General features: G+C 39.9%; 1 protein-coding gene across 1 annotated transcript in view; it reads left to right on the top strand.

The window, feature by feature from the left end:
* Window positions 1-13,476: 13,476 nt before the first annotated feature.
* PGM2L1 (phosphoglucomutase 2 like 1) overlaps window positions 13,477-19,754 on the top strand; it is a 47,397-nt gene continuing 41,119 nt past the window's right edge. Inside the window, exon 1 of the mRNA XM_045818094.1 lies at window positions 13,477-14,011. Coding sequence (XP_045674050.1) covers window positions 13,901-14,011 — 111 coding nt within the window. The 5' untranslated portion in view covers window positions 13,477-13,900. The remainder of the gene's footprint in view (window positions 14,012-19,754) is intronic.

Genomic DNA, 19,754 nt, shown 5'->3' with positions numbered 1-19,754 from the left:
AAAAAATTTTAAGTGGTTGCAAAATATCTAATATTATGGACAGTCTCACCCACAAGTATAAAGATATAAATTAAAATTAAAAACTTTTTAAAAGTTTGACAATTAATTGTATTGACCAAGGTTTAAAGAGAAAAGGAACTAATTGACATCTTCGAAGGTCAGAGACTCTAAACCATACAGAGAATTATCAATTTATTCATACATTTACTCATTCAAAAACCAACTCTATTTAGCTTCTACATGTACCAAGCATTTTTGGTGCTGAATATGCAGCAACGAATAAAACAGATAAAAGCCCTGGCCCTCCTAAAGCTCACATTCATTTGGATGAGGAAGAGGGAGGCACAGTGGAGGCGAGCTTTGGATGGAAAGAGAGGAGTAAGATGAGAGATGCAAGGATATTTCCATTTCTACACACAAATCTCCGTCCTCTCTATTACCTGGCAATATCCTAACCATCTCCTTCAGGGTTCATTTCTAACAAATCCTTCCTCCTCCCTGGCTACTTCTCACCAACCCCACATTCTAACACATATATTTTTAAATTATAAAACAGTATATAATGTAATGTTATTTTTTACATTTCCTGCAACATGTAAAATTGTGCCTTGGACATGTCAGATATTTGGTAAATGAATAAATAAAATTTTTTCAAAGGCAGCACGTGGAATACGTAAGCAGTAGAGCTTTTATAAGAGAAAGCAGATGGCCTGCGGGAAGGGGGCAGGAAAACAGATGCCCAGGTTGCTATTCCAAGATGCAAAATATACCTCATATTAACTTTGCAATAAATGTGAATCATCAATACTTTCTCAGCTAATATGAAATCATTTTTAATTGTTATAATGTAGCCAAAAGGAATAGTAAAATAAGTAAAGGTAATCCAACATGCACATCCATTTTTGTTTGACTATTTGAAAACAAAGTATTAGTAAGGCTATAAACACAATAAAAATACATTTAATTAATAGCTAACTAAAAATGCTATAGGGTCCAAGAATTACTTTTTAAGATTTTCACCACCCCAGCTTTAACTAAAGTTCTTTTGAAATAGAACCTATTCAGTCATTTTGAAATAAAATATTTCAATGCTATTATTTATAAAGCTGGAACACAGCACTCCCACCTTAGCATGTAATAAAAGTCACGTCTTTTACATACACTTGAAATTTAAGCATGCAAGAGAGATTGCAGAACATTCAGGAATAAAAACTGAGAACAAGTGGAAAAGAAACATAACATAATGCCAGGATTATGATGTTCAAATGGCATGGTGCCAAGAGCTTAGTGAATACACTTTTCAAATGTTGTACATCACAAACTCCCTCTTCACCAACAAGAGGTCAGGGAAATAGAGGAAGTAACACAAAAAGCAGATTTAGAATAAAGACGTGACATAATTCAAGTCAATGATTCATTAGGACATAGTTCCTGAGGGTCAAATAGACTCACCAATGTTCAGCACTAAAATTTTCCAATACTTATTTTGGGAAACAGTATTGCAACAAATAAAAAGCATTAAATAAACATATAAAGTGTATTTTTAAAATATATTGCAGCAAATAACAAGTAATAAAAATATAAAAATGTATTTTAAAAAATGGAGGGAGTGATTTTGCATTGTGCTAGGAACCAGAATCAATTCTGAAATAGCCCTTGTGGAAGCTGGGGCCTTAAGTGGTGGCTGTGCCTGAAGCAGGAAAAAACAGAATGAACTACTTACTGCCAAGAAGGGCATCCTGTGTGATGACCAGTCTGTACTGATGTGTACCAAATTAGACCAGGTCCAACTTGGGAACAACAGTCCTCTTTGAAGTTAGTCTCAGCTTGCCAGCTGCTAGTACCTATCCCCAGGGTCACCACAAGAGACAATGTGCCCCAACAGCCCTTGGCTGCTCCATGAGTTGAGGACTTGCTAGCTTCTGCGCTTTGAAGAGGCCCTGTCAGGCCAGCTGCTGCTACTCCACCCCCAGGTCCTTTCCCCTATGGGCACCTCAGCAAGATAGGATCCAGCTGGTTGTGCTTTTCTACTAGAAACCCTACTAATAGGGAGTGGGACTGAGAGAGATTTTTACGTAGCTATTAATTAGATACAGTATTTTCATTGTGTTACTTGCTTGGCTGATGGACAGAGTAGATTAGGCATTTGTAGTCTGGAATGGACAAGGGTCCAAAATCTATGGTGGGGAGATCAGGGGACACCTTGGCTACACAAAAGTTTTCTGCCCCATTGGCCTTTAAGTTTTCCACGTCTTACTCGTGTACTCTGCATTGTATTATGACTCGGCATCATACCCATCTTCCCTACGAAATAACATGAAATGCTCAGCATGGACACATTCAAAGAGCTCGTAGCTCTCATTGTTCCCTGACCTGAATCCATGTTTCTGTACCTGTCCTAGCTCTTCCTCCTATTCTCAGACCAGCAATCAAAACAGTTTTGCCGCCCCTTGAGCCCTCCAGTTGTCATGGTAACAAAAGGCAGGTGCAAAGAAAGAATCACATAGCAGGGCCAGACACCAAATCTGATCTATCCTCAGGTGACTTGCTGAGATCCCTTCATTACTTTTCATCTTCAGTGCATATAATAAACTACAATCTGTATCATTATTTTTAACTGTTTAACTTGATTAAGGAAAGTCAGGGGACTGGCTCAACCTGCTTTATGGAGGCTTGTTGCCAGCTGACTTCTAGGGCTACTTGCCTCAGGTTTTTAAAACTTCATGAAAAAACTTCAGAAGCAACTCACAAAGAAATTTAAAGAAATCCAGCTTGCATCAGACAAATAATATCCCATTTCTTGATGATAAAGAATGCTTTAAGCCTTGGCCGGTGTGGCCCAGTGGATTGAGCGCCAGCCTGCAGACCAGAAGGTGGCTGGTTTGATTCCGGGTCAGGGCACATGCCTGGGTTGTGGGCCAGGTCCTTAACTGGGGTGTGTGTGAGAGACAACAGATCAATGTTTCTCTCATGCATCAGAGTTTCTTTCCCTCTCCTTCTCTCTCCTTTCCCCTTTCTCTAAAAATAAATAAATGAATTTTTTTCTAAAAAGAATGCTTTAAGTAAAAGCAGGTAGTCCACAGAGCTCCATCCTTGCTGACTTTGTTTTGATTGAGATCAAACATAGAAACAATTTCTCCAAGTGTTCCATAAGCACATATCATAGGGTGAGCAAACTGTTTTTGGGCAAACTTTATACAAAATATTTGAAAAAGTACAAGAGACCAATTATTACTTCCTCTAATATAAAAGTTCATGCATCCAAAAATAAGAATTGAGCAACTACTAATCTCTGCATGAACTAGTCTGTCTCCTGAGGTTCCTGTGGGAGACGTATCATATATGTTGATGCCTTCCCAAGGAAACTTTGATGCTGCAGTGCATTCAAGAGCTTAGATAGTGGAGCTTCTGTCTCTTGCTCTCTCTTTTAGTCTCCCCCCACCCACTCCACCCCATGTGCCCTTGTTCTTTTTCCTGTCTTCCTGTCTTTAGCAGATATTGTTGGAGCTTCCCTATATGCCACTTCTTCCTTTTCTCATGTGGACAGAGCTCCACTTTTGTGTAGATTGCAAATTCTTGCCCAAGGCTCTCCAGCTCCAGTCTACTGCAGGAAGGAAGCACAACCCATCTAAGACACCCGTGTGGTCTCATTATCCTTGCCAGGGACTGATTAGGTATGTGTCTAATTTAGGCAATTAGATGTGAGTAGAGAACTGTGAAGGACCTCTGGGGAAAAGCTTCTCAGGCTAATAAAAAGAGACACATTGTTCTTTTCTGCCTTTACACATTACTGGGTCCAGATGTGATGGCTGGAAATGAAGTAGTCCGGTGCAACTATGAGGACAAGGGTGATACATAGGATAGCAGAGTTCTGAGCCACTGAATGAATCAATCCCAGTGTGAGTGCAATGCAGCACTTCTAGTTATGGTAAATAGTGCATTCCCCTATGGTTGTAGCCAAATGAGGTAAGATTTGTTGGTATAGGCAGTGGAAACATCCTAAAAAAATTTATCACAAGTTACTCATGGATAGCTAAGAAATAAAGACACACTATCATTTTTTATCTAATTTGTAATAAAAATTATTGATAGAATTCATTAGCACCAGAATAAAATTGACAATGGCTAAAACTGCACAGAGTAAAATTTGATTTCAGAGAATCAAATCTTCTTCACAAGATTTATCTAATTTTTTTATTGTGGAGAATTTGAAGATATTCAAAAGTATAGAAACTACTATAATGAAGTCCATGTACCTATCATTTCATTTCAAAAATTACCAACTGAATGTAAATTTTGTTTCCTTTAGGGAACTGCCCTGCCTGGTTTCAGAAGCTGTAACCCCCCATGGCTAAGGCTGAGTGAGAGACCTTGGGACCATAAGCCACTAAGGAGACAAAGCTTATCTTCCCAGCAGGGGTGCCACCTCTGCCCCCTTTACTTTACCCTGCTTGGCCTCGAGCCTGGCCAGTTAGCCAATGATGGGTAAGATTCCTCAAGGGAGGGATGACCTAAGACAGGCACAGTCATGGGGGGGGGGCATGCTCAGGGAAGGACTTGAGGGTCTATAGCAAAAGGGGATGATGGACCCTTGCCCCCAGGCTTTGACATAGCCTGAGTACTCATTCTGTCCGCAAGAAGTCTCCTAATCTCTTGGCTGCCTGACTTCCCCTGCCTGACTTAAGCCTGAAACAATGACAGAGGAGGGTGCAGCCCTGTGCTGGAGAGGCTGGGTTCCCTGGGGCGATCAAGCCCTAAGAAAGAATACATAAAATCCTGTGAAACCTGCTTTGCTAAGAATGCTCTCAGTTTTCTGATAAGGGTCCAAGCAGGAAATGAGCTTGTTTCCCAAAGTTTTATAGCCCCTTAGCTAACTGACCCCAACTCAGAATAAGCCCTCACAATTATTTGTATGTTATCTATTGTTTGATCCTTACTGCCTGACAATGATTGATGAGCTTTACCTGTATTCCTGTGCAAATTGAACCTGATAAAAGCCCATTGAGGAAAAGGCTCCTGGTCTTTCTCCTTTGAGAGATCGGCCACCTTTCCTCCCCAAGCAGATCCTGTCTTGGTAGACTTATTCTCATCCCTGGTGGACAGAGGCATGTGGGAGGTGGGTGTCCTGTGGGGGGAGCCCCCCACCCAGTTTCCTCTGTCCCCTACCTACGTTTCCTACTCTTAGAATATTTTGAATTCTAAGGTAATATTATGGAATTACCTTACCATAATTCATGCAGCTCCTATTATGAATTAATTGATGATGTTTCTCAAACCAGTGATTTGTCTCTCTTTTAACCTCCCAACCTTATCGAATATTTCGCTTGGATATCTCATACAACTATTAACCATTCTGACTCCATTATTTTAATACTATTTTAACAACAATATTTCAATCATGAGAACATTTTGAGTGTAAAGAATCATATCAGACTTAGGTCAGTATTGATGAATTTTCATTAAGAAAGTAATTGTAGAGTAAATTCATCCAAATTAATTTAATGCCATGACAAATTTTATCATTTAACCATTTCCAATTTTCCTCTTATTTTTATTTTTTCTAAAATTATATTTAAAATAAATTCTTTGCATTTTATAAGAAAAAAATTGATTCATTGATCAATTTTTATCCATATCAAATGTTTCCATAACTTCTTCCATCTTTTGTGGCCATTATTTCCTATTTTTTATGGTATAGATATTTTTAATGTAATTTTTTGAGAAAAATGAATTATAAGGAAAAACTAGGGAGAGAGAAAGCTGTATATTAGAAGAGACTTAAGAAAAATGTCAGTCAGGACTTCCGACCAAGATGGAAGCATAGTTAGACACACTGTTCCTCCTCGCACAACCAAAAGAAGGATAACAACAAATTTAAAAACAAAAACAACCAGAACTGACAAAAAAAATTGAACTGTTTGGAAGTCTGGCCACCGAGAAGTTAAAGAAGAAACATTCATCCAGATGGGTAGGAGGGGCAGAGATGTGCAGCCAGGTGGACAGGACTCACAGCAAGGCAGTGTGGCCGGCAGACCCAGTAAGGTGGCAGACTGTAGACTGGGAGGTCCCACTTTTGCCTGCAGACAAACCTGGAGGAACAATTGGGGAGCGAGACAGACCGCACAACCCAGGGCCAGCACAGAAAAATAAAGCCTCAAACCTCTGATGAAAACATCTGTGAGGGTTGGGGCGGCAACAAGAGAAACACCCAGCCTCATAGAAGAGTTCATTGGAGAGACCCACAGGGTCCTAGAACGTACACAAGCCTACCCACCCAGGAATCAGCAACAGAGGGGCCCAATTTGATTGTGGGTAGCCGGGAAAATGACTGAAAACTGGCAGAGAGTGGAACAAGTGGTGTTGTTCCTTCTTCGACCCCTCCCCCACAAAGTGTCACAACCAGCACTGTGGATTGCCCCGCCCTGGTAAATACCTAAGGCTCCACCCCTTACTACATAACAGGCACAGCTCAGACCAAAAAAAAAAAAAAGGCCCAAATGAAAGAACAGATCGAAGCTCCAGAAAAAAAATACAACTAAGCGATGAAGAGATAGCCAACCTATGAGATGAATAGTTCAAAACACTGGTAATCAGGATGCTCATGAAATTGGTTGAATATGGTCTCAAGTTAGATGATAAAATGAAGGCTACGCTAAGTGAAATAAAGGAAAATGTACAGGGAACCAACAGTGATGGAAGGAAACAGGGACTCAAATCAATGGTGTGGACCAGAAGGAAGAAAGAAACAAGAATTCAAAAAAATGAGGAGAGGCTTAGGAACCTCTAGGACATCTTTAAAAGTTCTAACATCCAAATCATAGGGGTACCATAAAGAGAAGAGGAAGAGCAACAAGTGGAAAAATTATTTGAACAAATAATGAAGGAGAACTTTCCAAACCTGGCAAAGGAAATAGACTTCCAGGAAGTCCAGGAAGCCCAGAGAGTCCCAAAGAAGTTGGAACCAAGGAGGAATACACCTTGGCACACTATAATTACATTACCCAAGATTAAAGATAAGGAGAGAATCTTAAAAGCAGCAAGACAAAATGAGAGAGTTACTTACAAAGGAGTTCCTATTAGACTATCAGCTGATTTCTCAAAAGAGATCTTACAGGCAAGAAGGGGCTGGAAAGAAGTATTTGAAGTCATGAAAGGCAAGGACCTACATTCAAGATTACTCTATACAGCAAAGCTATCATTTAGAATGGAAGGGCAGATAAAGTGCTTCTCAGATAAGGTCAAGTTAAAAGAGTCCATCATCACCAAGCCCTTATTATATGAGATGTTAAAGGGACTTATCTAAGAAAAAGAAGATAAAAAATATGAACAGTAAAATGACAACAAACTCACAGTTATTAACAACCACACCTAAAACAAAAACAAAAACAAACTAAGCAAACAACTAGAACAGGGACAGAACCACACAAATGGAGATCATGTGGAGGGTTATCAGCAGGGGAATGGGAGGGGGAAAGAGGGGAAAAAGGTACAGAGAATAAGTAGCATAAATGGTAGGTAGAAAACAGATAGAGGGAGGTTAAGAATAGTATGGGAAATGTAGAAGCCAAAGAACTTATGAATATGACACATGAACATGAACTAAATGGGGGGAATGTGGGTGGGAGAGGGTGTGCAGGGTGGAGGGGAGTGAAGGGGGAAAATGGGACAACTGTAATAGCATAATCAATAAAATATATTAAAAAAAGAAAAATGTCAATCAAATGCAATGTGAGTCCCTTGTTTTATCCTGATTTGAACAAATCAACCATCAAATAAAATTATGAAACATCCCAGGAAATTTCTATATTGACAGGATATTTAATAAAAATTATGAGTTATTACTAATTAGATCCTTATGTCTTAAGAGATATTTGCAAATCTTAGAGGTATTTCCTAATGAAATAATATGAGGTTCTGGGTCTGCTTCAAAATATTCTAAGAGTAGGAAACGTAGGTAGGGGACAGAAGAAACTGGGTGGGGGGCTCCCCCCACAGGACACCCACCTCCCACACGCCTCTGTCCACCAGGGATGAGAATAAGTCTACCAAGACAGGATCTGCTTGGGGAGGAAAGGTGGCCGATCTCTCAAAGGAGAAAGACCAGGAGCCTTTTCCTCAATGGGCTTTTATCAGGTTCAATTTGCACAGGAATACAGGTAAAGCTCATCAATCATTGTCAGGCAGTAAGGATCAAACAATAGATAACATACAAATAATTGTGAGGGCTTATTCTGAGTTGGGGTCAGTTAGCTAAGGGGCTATAAAACTTTGGGAAACAAGCTCATTTCCTGCTTGGACCCTTATCAGAAAACTGAGAGCATTCTTAGCAAAGCAGGTTTCACAGGATTTTATGTATTCTTTCTTAGGCTTGATCGCCCCAGGGAACCCAGCCTCTCCAGCACAGGGCTGCACCCTCCTCTGTCATTGTTTCAGGCTTAAGTCAGGCAGGGGAAGTCAGGCAGCCAAGAGATTAGGAGACTTCTTGCGGACAGAATGAGTACTCAGGCTATGTCAAAGCCTGGGGGCAAGGGTCCATCATCCCCTTTTGCTATAGACCCTCAAGTCCTTCCCTGAGCATGCCCCCCCCATGACTGTGCCTGTCTTAGGTCATCCCTCCCTTGAGGAATCTTACCCATCATTGGCTAACTGGCCAGGCTCGAGGCCAAGCAGGGTAAAGTAAAGGGGGCAGAGGTGGCACCCCTGCTGGGAAGATAAGCTTTGTCTCCTTAGTGGCTTATGGTCCCAAGGTCTCTCACTCAGCCTTAGCCATGGGGGGTTACAGCTTCTGAAACCAGGCAGGGCCATTCCCAACAGTGACCATATGATGTATTTCTGGCCAAAAAGATATAAGGGAAATCCTGCGGGGAGGGGCTCATGAGAAAAATTGCTTTTTCTGATGGCCCTTTACCCTTCACCTGGCCTAGACTTTAGATATTGAATACAATGTTAAGGTGGCACAATCATCTTTTTAAAAAAGACTTTAGTTTTTAGAGCAATTTTAGGTTCACAGCAAAGTTAAACAGAAAGTACAGAGATTTCCCAAATATCCCCTTACCCCCTCCAAATGAATAGCCTCTCCCACTTTTAATATTTTGCCACTAGAGCAATGTTACAATTGACAAACCCACCAAAGTCCATAGTTTACATGATGGTTCACTCTTGATACTGTACATTCTATGGGTTTGGGTAAATGCATAATGACATGTATCTATCATTATAGTATCATATAGAGTAGTTTCATTGCTCTACAAATCCTTTGTGCTCTACGTATTTATTCCTCCTTTCCCAGTAACTCCTACCAAACGATGATCTTTTTACTGTCTCTATATTTTGCCTTTTCCAGAATGTCATATAGTTGAAATCATGCAGTATGTAGCCTTTTCAAATTGGCTTCCTTCACTTAGTAATATGCACCTAATCTCCCTCCATGTCCTTTTATGGCTTCATAGCTCATTTCTTTTTAGTATTGAATAATATTCCACAGCCTGGATGTGTCAGGGTATATTTATCCATTTACCTACTGATGGACATCTTCATTGCTTCCAAGATTTGGTAATTACGAATTATGACAAAAGCTTCTGTAAACATCCATAGGCAGGTTTTTGGGTGGTTATAGGGTTTACCTGCTTTGGATAAATACCAATGAACATGCTTGCTGGATTGGATGGTAAGAGTATGTTTAGCTTTTTAAGCAACCGCCAAACTCTTCCAAAGTAGCTGTACCATTTTGCATTCCTACCAGCAATGAAAAAGGGCTCTGTTTCTTCACATCCTTGTCAACACTTAGTACAGTCAGTGTTCTGGATTTTGGCCATTCTAAATAGGTGTGTAGTGGTATCTCATTGTTGTCTTAATTTGCATTTTCCTGATGATGTTTTATGTGAAACATTTTTCATATGCTTTTTTGCCCTGTGTATCTTCTTTGGTGAGGTATCTGTTAGACTTTGTTTCATTTTTAATTGAAACAAAGTGTTGTTCATTTTCTTATTGTCGAGTTTTAAGAGTTCTTTTTTTATTTTGGATAACAATCCTTTATCAAGAACATCGTTGGCAAATATTTTCTCCCACTGTGTGGCTTGTCCTTTCATTCTCTTAACAGTGTCTTGCACAGAACAGGAATTCTTAATTTCAATGAAGTCCAGCTTACCAATTCTTTCTTTCATGAATTGTGCATCTATTGATATAATCATGTGACTTTTCTTCTTTATCCTATTGATGTGATCCATTACATTAATTGATTTTAACATTTTAATACATTTTATTTGTTCCCTTTGCAAACAACCACTTAGTTTTATATTTACATGTGCATAATGTTTTCTACCCTTATCTACAGTCTTCAAACATGAACAGGTCATTCTCTTTTTTAAAGAGAGATATGAGGAGAGAAAAACTCTCTCTTTATTCTTTTTCTCCAACAGCTTTGATATTTATAATGTATATATTTGTTGCTTTTCCTTTTTTGTTTTTTAAATTTTATTGTTTAATTACAGTTGACATCCAATATTCATTTATATTAGTTTCAGGTGTATAAGCACAGTGGTTAAACAATTATATAATTTAGGAGGTGATCTGACTGATAACTCAAGTACCCATCTGACACCATACATAGTTATTACATATTACTGACTATGTTCCCTATACTGCACTTTACATTCCCACGAGTGTGCTGTAACTACCAATTGGTACTTCTTGATCCCTTCACCTTTTTCAGCTAACCCTGCCATCCTCTTGCCATCTGGCAACCATGTTTGTTCTCTGCACCTATGGGTCTATTTCTGTTTTGTTTGTCATTTATTATGTTTTTTTAGATTCTACACATAAGTGAAATCATATATTTGTCTTGGTTTGTCTTATTTCACTTAGCATAATACATTCCAGGTCCGTCCATGTTGTTGCAAGTCTTTCTAGGAAGAGAGAAACACTCATTCAAAGAATCAATGTAAACAGAAGATATTATTTTTAAAAATATTTTATTTACTTATTTTTTTAGACAGAGGGAAAAGTAGGGAGAAAGGGAGAGACACATCAATGTGTGGTTGCCTCTCACATGCCCCCTACTGGGGACCTGGCCTGCAACCCAGGCATGTGCCCTGTTTGGGAATCAACAGCCACCTTTTGGTTCCCAGGCCCATGCTCACTCCATTGAGCTACACCAGCAGGGCTGTCAAAAATCATTAAAGATCTATAATTGGAGAAATATTCAATTGACAAGCTACCTGTAAAATTTATGTGGAATTGTAAGAGGCCTAGAATACTTAAAATAGTCTTGAAGAATAGCAAAGTACTAGTCATATTTCCTGATTTCAAAAACAGTAATTTAGACATTGTGGTACTAGCACAAGACAGGTATAGAGATCAATGGAATAGAGTTGAGAGTCCAGAAATAAACCCTTATGTTTATTAATAAGAATAGCAAGACCATTCAATAGGGAAACAATAATTTTTCAACAAATGGTGCTTGGACAACTGGATAGACACATGCAGATGAATATTAGCTTCCACTCTCACACCATATACAAAAATTAACTCAAAAGGGAGAGAAGACCTAAATCTAAGAACTAGAACTATAAAACTCTTAGAAGAAAACAAAGGGTAAATCTCCATGGCCTTAGATTTGGCTAAGGAGTCTTAGACATGAGACGGGGCCTGAAGTTTTGTTTTTCTTAGTAAGCTCCCAGAGCACACAAATAAACTGGTCATTTCCCACTTTGAGCAGCAAGATTATGGTCTCCTATGTCACAGTCAATAGGTATTTGACAAAATGTAGGTACCTAGGCCCTATCCTGATACACTAGTTCAGTCTCTGGGCATTACCAGGGAACATACATTTTAAACAAAGTCCTCAGGAGACCTGAAAACTAATGGTCTACAAGTTTAAAATTCCCTTTATCTTTTTCTGTACTTATTAATTTTTGTTACTAAAAGCCCAGTGCTGGTCTCTCCTGCTGCTTGTTGCTTTTATTGACCATCTCAGGCTCTGACTTCTTTAATAGTTGTTTGCAACATTTGCTTTTTGTCATGGGCTATCTTTTCTTGCATAGATCCCGACTCCTTAGATAGATTTTATTTTTAAAAAATGAATAATTATGTTATATACTTCCTTGTAGTCTCAGCTCCTAGCACAGCTCTTAGCAGAGTGAATGTTCACTTAATGCTTGTTGTCATGGTCAATAATAGTGATGATGGTGAATGATGAATCTCCAGGACACATGGTTGTTTCCCAACCCTTGTGTGATTAAAAGAACCTGCTGACTCCAATAAAGAAACAATCCAACAGCATAGCAAAAACTGTAACTCAAAACTATGGCATGATATTTTTCAGGAATTGACGCTATGATCCTTTTGTACCTTAGTACTTTGGATTTTATTATGGTAAATGGCACTTCAAAGGAAAGAGTAACACTTTGAATTTATGTCTTTTATCTACGAACTTCAAAGCACTCTAAAGCCATTCATTAAGTTACTGTAGCCATGGTTCAAATATTATTACACCCGTCTTACAAAAAAAGCTGAGTAGGTCAAAATCATAGAGCCAAACCAAGAAACTCAGGAGCAAATTTGAGTGGCAGGTAAGCACTTTGCAGCATCTCCCAGGCCTCACGCTGTGTGAGCTGAAAGATAAGAAGGCCAAAGCAAGAAATTTTAAATTATTTCAATAATCTTTCTTCTTCCTTTGCACTCCTACTGCCATTGTTCTCAAGTGTCTCTCTCATGACGCGAATGCATCGTTACTTATGGTTAAATGCTGACCCATTGTCCCTCCTTCACCACTTCCTTGTCTATTTTTCAGTCATCTTATTCTCCCTACCTCCTAGTTCACTGTAGCAGCAGAGCAAAAAGAACTGCCAGCTGAGATCTGAAGCCAGTTTAGAACCCTGATTCCATCACTTACGAACATCGCTTCTGAGAAAGTCGGTTCACTCTCAGAAAGGCAGTTTCCTCTTTGTGTGTAAAATGGGGATGATCACTCCCACCTACCTCACAGGAGGGACAGCATATCAGCTGTCCCCTTACTGAATCTGTCCTTAATTTAATTTAGGCCCAGGGCCACAAGGCGCAGCGTTACTAACAGGTACAAAGAATGTCCGCAGGGAACAGCCTTGAGATAGCTCTTTTTCCTTTGAGGAAAGGGAGGGTGCGGATCTGATGGGAGTCGTAGTCCTCGCGGCCGTCACCGAAACCACGGGGAAAGAAAAGAACTACAACTCCCGTAATGCCGTGCGGGTACAGCCCTGCGCTCCCTCCTACCAAGCTCTTGCCCCACGCCGAAACTGGAAGATGGTCTGTGCGCTCGCCGGGGACCTGCAGAGCGAGCGCTGAGGTGGGGCGCTCGTGGTAGCCGATCGAGAAAAGGAGACGCGTGGAAGGGTGTGGGAAGTGTAACAAACAAACACCAGTGGCAAAAGGCTGTATGAAAAATAAAAAGAGCCGTGCTCCGTTTCCTCACCACCCTGCCGGGTTCTAACTCCCGCTACTGCTGAGAATTCGCCAGCGCGCTCCCCTCCACTCTCTCTTCACGCCCCAACCCCCGGGCCTAAATTAGCAGGGGCGGGGCCAGCGGTGCTGGGGCGGGGCCTAAGGTAGCCTGGGCGGCGGCGGCAGCAGCGGCGGCCGTGGTGGAGATCCAGGCATCTGGGACTGTTGTTCTCTCTCGGAGCGACCGCCTCAGCCTGTTGGCCCAGACAGAGACCAGTAGCTGGTGTGTTGAGGAGCGGGCGGTTGCATCCTCCTCTCTTCTGCTTCCCAGAGCTGCTGCCGGAGCTGGCGCAAACATCCTGCGGTTGGTCTCCGATGCCCTTCACTGAGGAGGGGGCGTCGGGACCCTGGTAAGCTCACCTTAGGCCCCCGCAACTCGGCGTCTTCGTCAGCTCTCTGGCCCGCGTACCCCAGTCTGTCTGCCATGGCTGAAAACGCAGACGGGGACCTAAACTCCAACCTGCTCCACGCCCCCTACCACACTGGAGACCCTCAGCTAGACACGGCCATCGGGCAGTGGCTCCGTTGGGATAAGGTGGGTACCTGGACAGCCTGGCATCCTCCCTTTCCTCCAGCACGCTCTCCCACACACGGTCTGCTTTCTCCTGTCCCCACCCGGTGCTCGGTTGGCTATGGAGGAGATGGCTCAGGCCACCGGGAGGGAGCCGGTGGAGCCGGGCGTTGCCACCCACCTAAGCTAGGGCTGCCGCCCTGGGACCCTCCGAGCTGGGCAGGGACGTTCGCAGCCGCTTCCTTTTGCGGAGCGCGCAGTTGCAACCTCTGTTTCTTTCCTCCACCCCCTCCCTTCAAGTGCATGCCATCTCTCTCTCTCTCAAATAATAATAATTAATAGTCATCATCATTGTGGTAAGTTGTACGCGTCATAGAGCTATTTTCTGTCCACTTTCTTTTCCCTTGACTTCCTTCTCTGCAAACCTGAAAGCGGTTTTTGTCACCCTTCTCGGACATTTCTAACCGCTATCCGCTTTAGTTCTGGTCTGGTGTGTTTTCACCTAACGTCGCTAGGCAGTCGCTGGTCTTTTATCACTCCCTGGTATTGTCTAGTATCACCTTTTGCTTTTGAGAAAGGTAAGAGTTTTCTTCTCCTTTCTCTTGCCGGGAATTATTTTCTGGAAGTATCCTGTTCCAAAAATCATGTTTTTCAGGTTTTATATGATGCCCTTGATACAGAATTTTTATGTTTTACGCATTCCTCCTCTACTCCCCCCACCCCCTCCAAGGTTTGCGGTGGTTTCATCTTGTGCAGGCGTGTGAGATGGATTGTGAGAGCCAGAATTAAAATGCAGCTCTCTCACTTGTAAAAGAGGCCTCTGATGGCTCCAACAAAGGATGATGATCCAAGCTTCTGCTTTGTGGAATGTGTTAAACGCATTTGTTGAAGTCGAGAAGGCAGCCTTTAAAATGGAATTAATAATACAGATTAAAGAATTAGTATGGTAGTTTGCAAAATCATGTTGTACAAATAATTTCCTAAAAGATCAGCTTTGTGAAAAAGTTTTATTTTCACCGTGTTCAGTCATTCATGCATTCAGCAAAAAATATTTACTGAGCACGGGGTAATGTTCCAGAGCCTTCTCAGCATAGGGAATACTAGTGTTGAGGAAGATAGAAAAAGGATTCCTGCTCTCAACAAGCCTTCAATTAGCAGATAGGGAAGACCAACAAATAAGCAAAAATGAGTTAGTTAGCATTACTTGGTCATATGCATCTTGGACATTCTCATTCTTCCTCTGGAGTCTAAAGCAGTGCTTCTCAAAACTTGAAGTGCTTATAGATCACCAGAGGATCTTAAAATGCAGATTCTGATTTAGGAGGCCTGGAGTAGGGCCTGTGATTCTGCTTCAAAATGAGCTCCCAGGTGATAACAATGCTGCGGGTCTGTGAACCACACTTTGAGCAGCAAGATTCTAGAGCAGCAATGTTCAACTCCTACACCCCAGGAATTTTTAAAACATGCAGTACCTGACCATTTAGTCAGGGGCACTGACCTGTGTTCCCTTAGATTGTCAAATTGAAAAATGGCAACAGCCAACACAATAGCTGTCCAGTGTGACTGAATCAAAATTACACCCTTTTTTGGTCAAATTGGCAACAATGTAGTATATTTTTGGTGTGCTGCAAAATTTTAGTATGTCATTAGTTTATGTGTGCCGTGAGATGAAGAGATTGAAAATTGTTGCTCTAGAGTGTTGTGACTGAGATGCTAAACTGGGGAACCAACTCTCCTTGTGGGATTTGGTTACATATATATGTTTGTACTTAATCAAGGGTACAAAATCTGTGCTATCCCATTAATTAACATAAGGACATGCCTTTAAAGCCGTTTTGCCAGTATTTATAAAATGCCTGCAGTGAAAATAGTTCCTTGCTGTGGAAGGATACAAAGAAGTGACAATTCAAAATTGCTTATCTGCTTTTAGTCCCTGAGGGAGGGAGAAACCTAATAGAAATAAAAGAGCTAAGGTTTAGCATACAGTAAAATGATATACACTACAAACTGACTATATAAATGTCTTCAGCAGGGAAAACTAAGTTACAAATGCATGTTATCCTTATATGTTTAATATAGTTATTTGTTTTTGTTTAAAGTTATCTGCTTTCATTGGTATTGAATGAAATGGTCAGTAAATGAATGTTGTTGGCACTTAATGTCTCCCTAAAGTGAAAGGAAGATCTATGAAATTCAAAGACACTTGTAGAATTACAACACAATTTAATTTATTGGTAACTATTATGTGTGTCAAAGCTTTTGGCATTGCAATAGGAGTTTGTTTTTCATGGCCATGGATGAGATCTTTTGTTCTCTTTTGGTTTTGACTATGCTTTTCTTAATGAATCCCTTGATTGATCTTTTTAAAATTGATTGTCTATGCTATGCCTAGATATTGGAATATACTAAAATATAAAAAGACAATAAAATACATATAAACATAAAAAGATAATGCTAGTGTAGTTTCAGTGGCAATTAAATGGTTTATAGCCCGTTCTTTTAGGAGTTCAAAAGTGAGAGTGACCTATGGACTGGGATGGTCAAGGAGATGTATTCCTTTCTAAGAAGAAGATGGAATACATACGAACAGGATGAGGAGGGCCTTCATTAAAAATGGAAGAGAAAATCTTAATTTATATTTAAAGTGTCATCTATCTTCAAGACACTGTCTGAGAACTGTAGGAAGTACAAAGATGAAATAGATGTGGAGCATATCTTTAAAGAACATAGAAGGGAAGATCAAACAAAAACTCATAAATAAAGTGCATGGAGCAAGTAATAAGTGTCCTTAACAGGAACAAATTTAAATAATTTTAATAATTATTTCATAAAAACAATAAAGATTAATTACTCTCTCAGTGGGCAAAAATACTTTTAATTGGTAAATACAGGTGTATCTACTGTAGACTGATAGTGTAGGTAAGCTAGGCTGTATCCCTGGGCACTGAAATGTAGAATGCAAAAACAAAATAATAGGTCGGACTTACAGATCACATTACGCATTGGCAGCATGTGTAGTCTTTCAGCACAAAGAAACCGAGTTTAATACCTGATTATTACCTAGTTACTGAAAGAAGGAACCTACCAAATGCCACAGATTCTAATGACTCTAAGTGAGGCACATAGTAAGTTATAAATTGATTAGAGAGCAAATTGCTACTTTCCTAAGTCACCAAAATTGTTAGTTTAGTGTTGATGGGGTAGTGTACTTTGAAAAGTCTTCATGAAAAAAGCATTTTTTTTCTGGTAAACTTTCAGAATTAATTAAAATTTAGACTTGTTAACATGGAAAGGAAGACTATTCCAAGCAGAGATTGAAACTTAATGGGTGTTCTTAGACATTTGTTTCTGCTGTAGCTTAGGGTCCGTAGAGGGAATTGTTGGAAAGGCAGGTGGAAACAAGCTCCTAGAAAGCCTTTATTTTACTGTTGACCCTTGAACAACACAGGTTTCAACTCTATGGGTCCACTTATATGCAGATTTTTTTAATAAATATGTATAATACTGTAAATGTATTTTTCTTCCTTATGATTTTCTTAATATTTTCCTTTTTCTAGCTTACTTTATTATAAGAATACATTATATAATGTTATAAATAAAATATGTGTTAATTGACCATGTTATGGGTAAGGTCAACAGTAGGCTATTTGTAGTTAAGTTTTGGGGAGTCAGTGGTGGATTTTCTACTGCAGGAAGTTTAGGGTGGGCTGGTGCCACTAATGCCTGTATGTTCTAGAGTCAGCTGTGATATGTCTTCAGTGGTCTTGAATAAATAAAGGTGTGTGTAAGTGTTAAAAAGAAAATAGTGCAACACAGGGTGTTCACTGGGCAGTCCGGAGTATCCCATGTAGTTTCAGTGGGGGCATTCTTTTGGTAAATTAACTATAGTCCAGGATCTGACCCTTGGTTCCTCTGCCTTCAGAATAATTTGTTATTCTGTCTTGTTTTAGGATAGAATAATCCTACTCAAGGTCACAGAAACGGGTATCTGAATTCATCACTTTCTATTTCATTAATTTATGATACAAATGTAATATAAGTGGATTTGTCTCTAGTCGGGGCATTTTCTGGGTGCACCATAAGGGGAGTCAAAGAATCAGAAAATTTTTAATGACTATGAAATGAAATCATAGGGTGTCAGTCACATGGCATAAATGTTTAACAGCATCAGTCTGTAATAAGTAAATGAGTGCATTCATCTCTATGATAGAACTATCCTACAACTAGATCCCAGCGAGTGCATGGATCAGGGCGCACCCCTCCAGGCCACACACAGATGACTCTTCTGCAGTGCTGTCTCCCTTCTATGCTCTAGGGCTGCCCAAGGCTTTCATTTCCTTCCTAGTTCTTTCTTTCTGTGCTTTCTCTCAAATTACAAACACGTCTTGCTTGCCTAGAAGTTAGGTTCTCTTTAACATGACAACTATCTCTTCTTTCTGATCCACTGTATATTTTAGCTTTTGAAAGCAAAGTTACATCCAAGATTAAGCATTGACCAAGTTTTGGTGGAAGCGACATGCATACAGGGCGGAGCTGCTCAGGCAGCTGTAGCAGCAGCAGCTCTATATTGACCACAAAGTGGAGGCAGAAATTGATGGTGACATTTTGAAAAATAGTGAGTAGAGAACTCTGGTGTCAATGTAGGTATGTTGAGAAAGAGCAGAATGTAAAGTTAAAGATAGATTAGGTTAGATTAGGGTTATGAGATGCATGGAAATAGAAATAAAAGACTTCAATCTAAGCGAGTGACTAGACATCTAGCAGACATCTAGCAGTGAAATTTTTTTCAAGCAAAATATAGTCCAGATAAAAAAGTGGTGAATGAATTCACTCTTAAATCATCTTCATGTGATGGAAAATACACAAGGAAACACCTCTATAGAGGTGGTCTAGTCCAATTTCACCGTGTAGAAGCACAAAGAAATTGTGGAAATTATCCATTTGTGGTAGAGCCGGGACCAGAGCTTGGATCTGCCACCTAGTTCAATCCAGTTTTTACAGTAATATTTTATATTACATTGTTTTATTCACATTTTTATACTACTTTAATTAATTTGGCATTTAATCAATGAAGAGTACAGAATACATATTGCTGTATCAATCTTGGGAAATATTAATACTTACTACTTGAACTTATTAGTGTAGTGTTTAAAGCTTTGTAAACTGATCTAAATCTCATTTGATAGTCACAACATACCTTGCATGGTAGGCAGGCTAGGTAGTTGTTATCCCCATTTTCACAAGTAAAGAAATTTAATTCCAGAAGAGGAAAAATGACTCACTAAAGGACATAGGGCTTTCACATAGCAGAGTTGGGACTGGAACCCAGGTCATCTGACCTTCACTGCAATTTTCTTATCACTGTATTAGACTCTGTAACCTGAATACTTAATAATTGTGAGTGACACCATACACCATGTTTCAAGGACTTCATTAAAACTATTGGCATTTTTAAAAGCTGGAATAGGATGTAAGATTCAGCAGGATAAATTATCATGAACTTTTTTCAAAGAGCTAAATTTGCTGCCCAACAACGGTTGCTTCGATCTCCTTGGCAACAACACGCTCCTTCTGTCCAAGAAATTTAGTTCATATGGATGGGAGTTTGGATTTATTTCCCTTTTTAAACATAAAATTTTTTATTTCCAGATTTTTTACATTTCCAAATTTTTACATTTTTCCTTATTTTCTACCATTCTCTTTTTACTTATTTCAAAGAAATACATGCTTATGATAAGAGATAGTACAAAAGGGATTATAATGGAAA

The sequence above is a fragment of the Phyllostomus hastatus genome, unplaced genomic scaffold (genome assembly GCF_019186645.2).
Source record: "Phyllostomus hastatus isolate PE091 unplaced genomic scaffold, TTU_PhHast_1.1 phas_scaffold_317, whole genome shotgun sequence".
NCBI classification, from domain to species: Eukaryota; Metazoa; Chordata; class Mammalia; order Chiroptera; family Phyllostomidae; genus Phyllostomus; species Phyllostomus hastatus.
The sequence above is the reverse complement of the archived record's forward strand: the minus strand, read 5'-3'. Positions and strand labels throughout refer to the sequence as shown.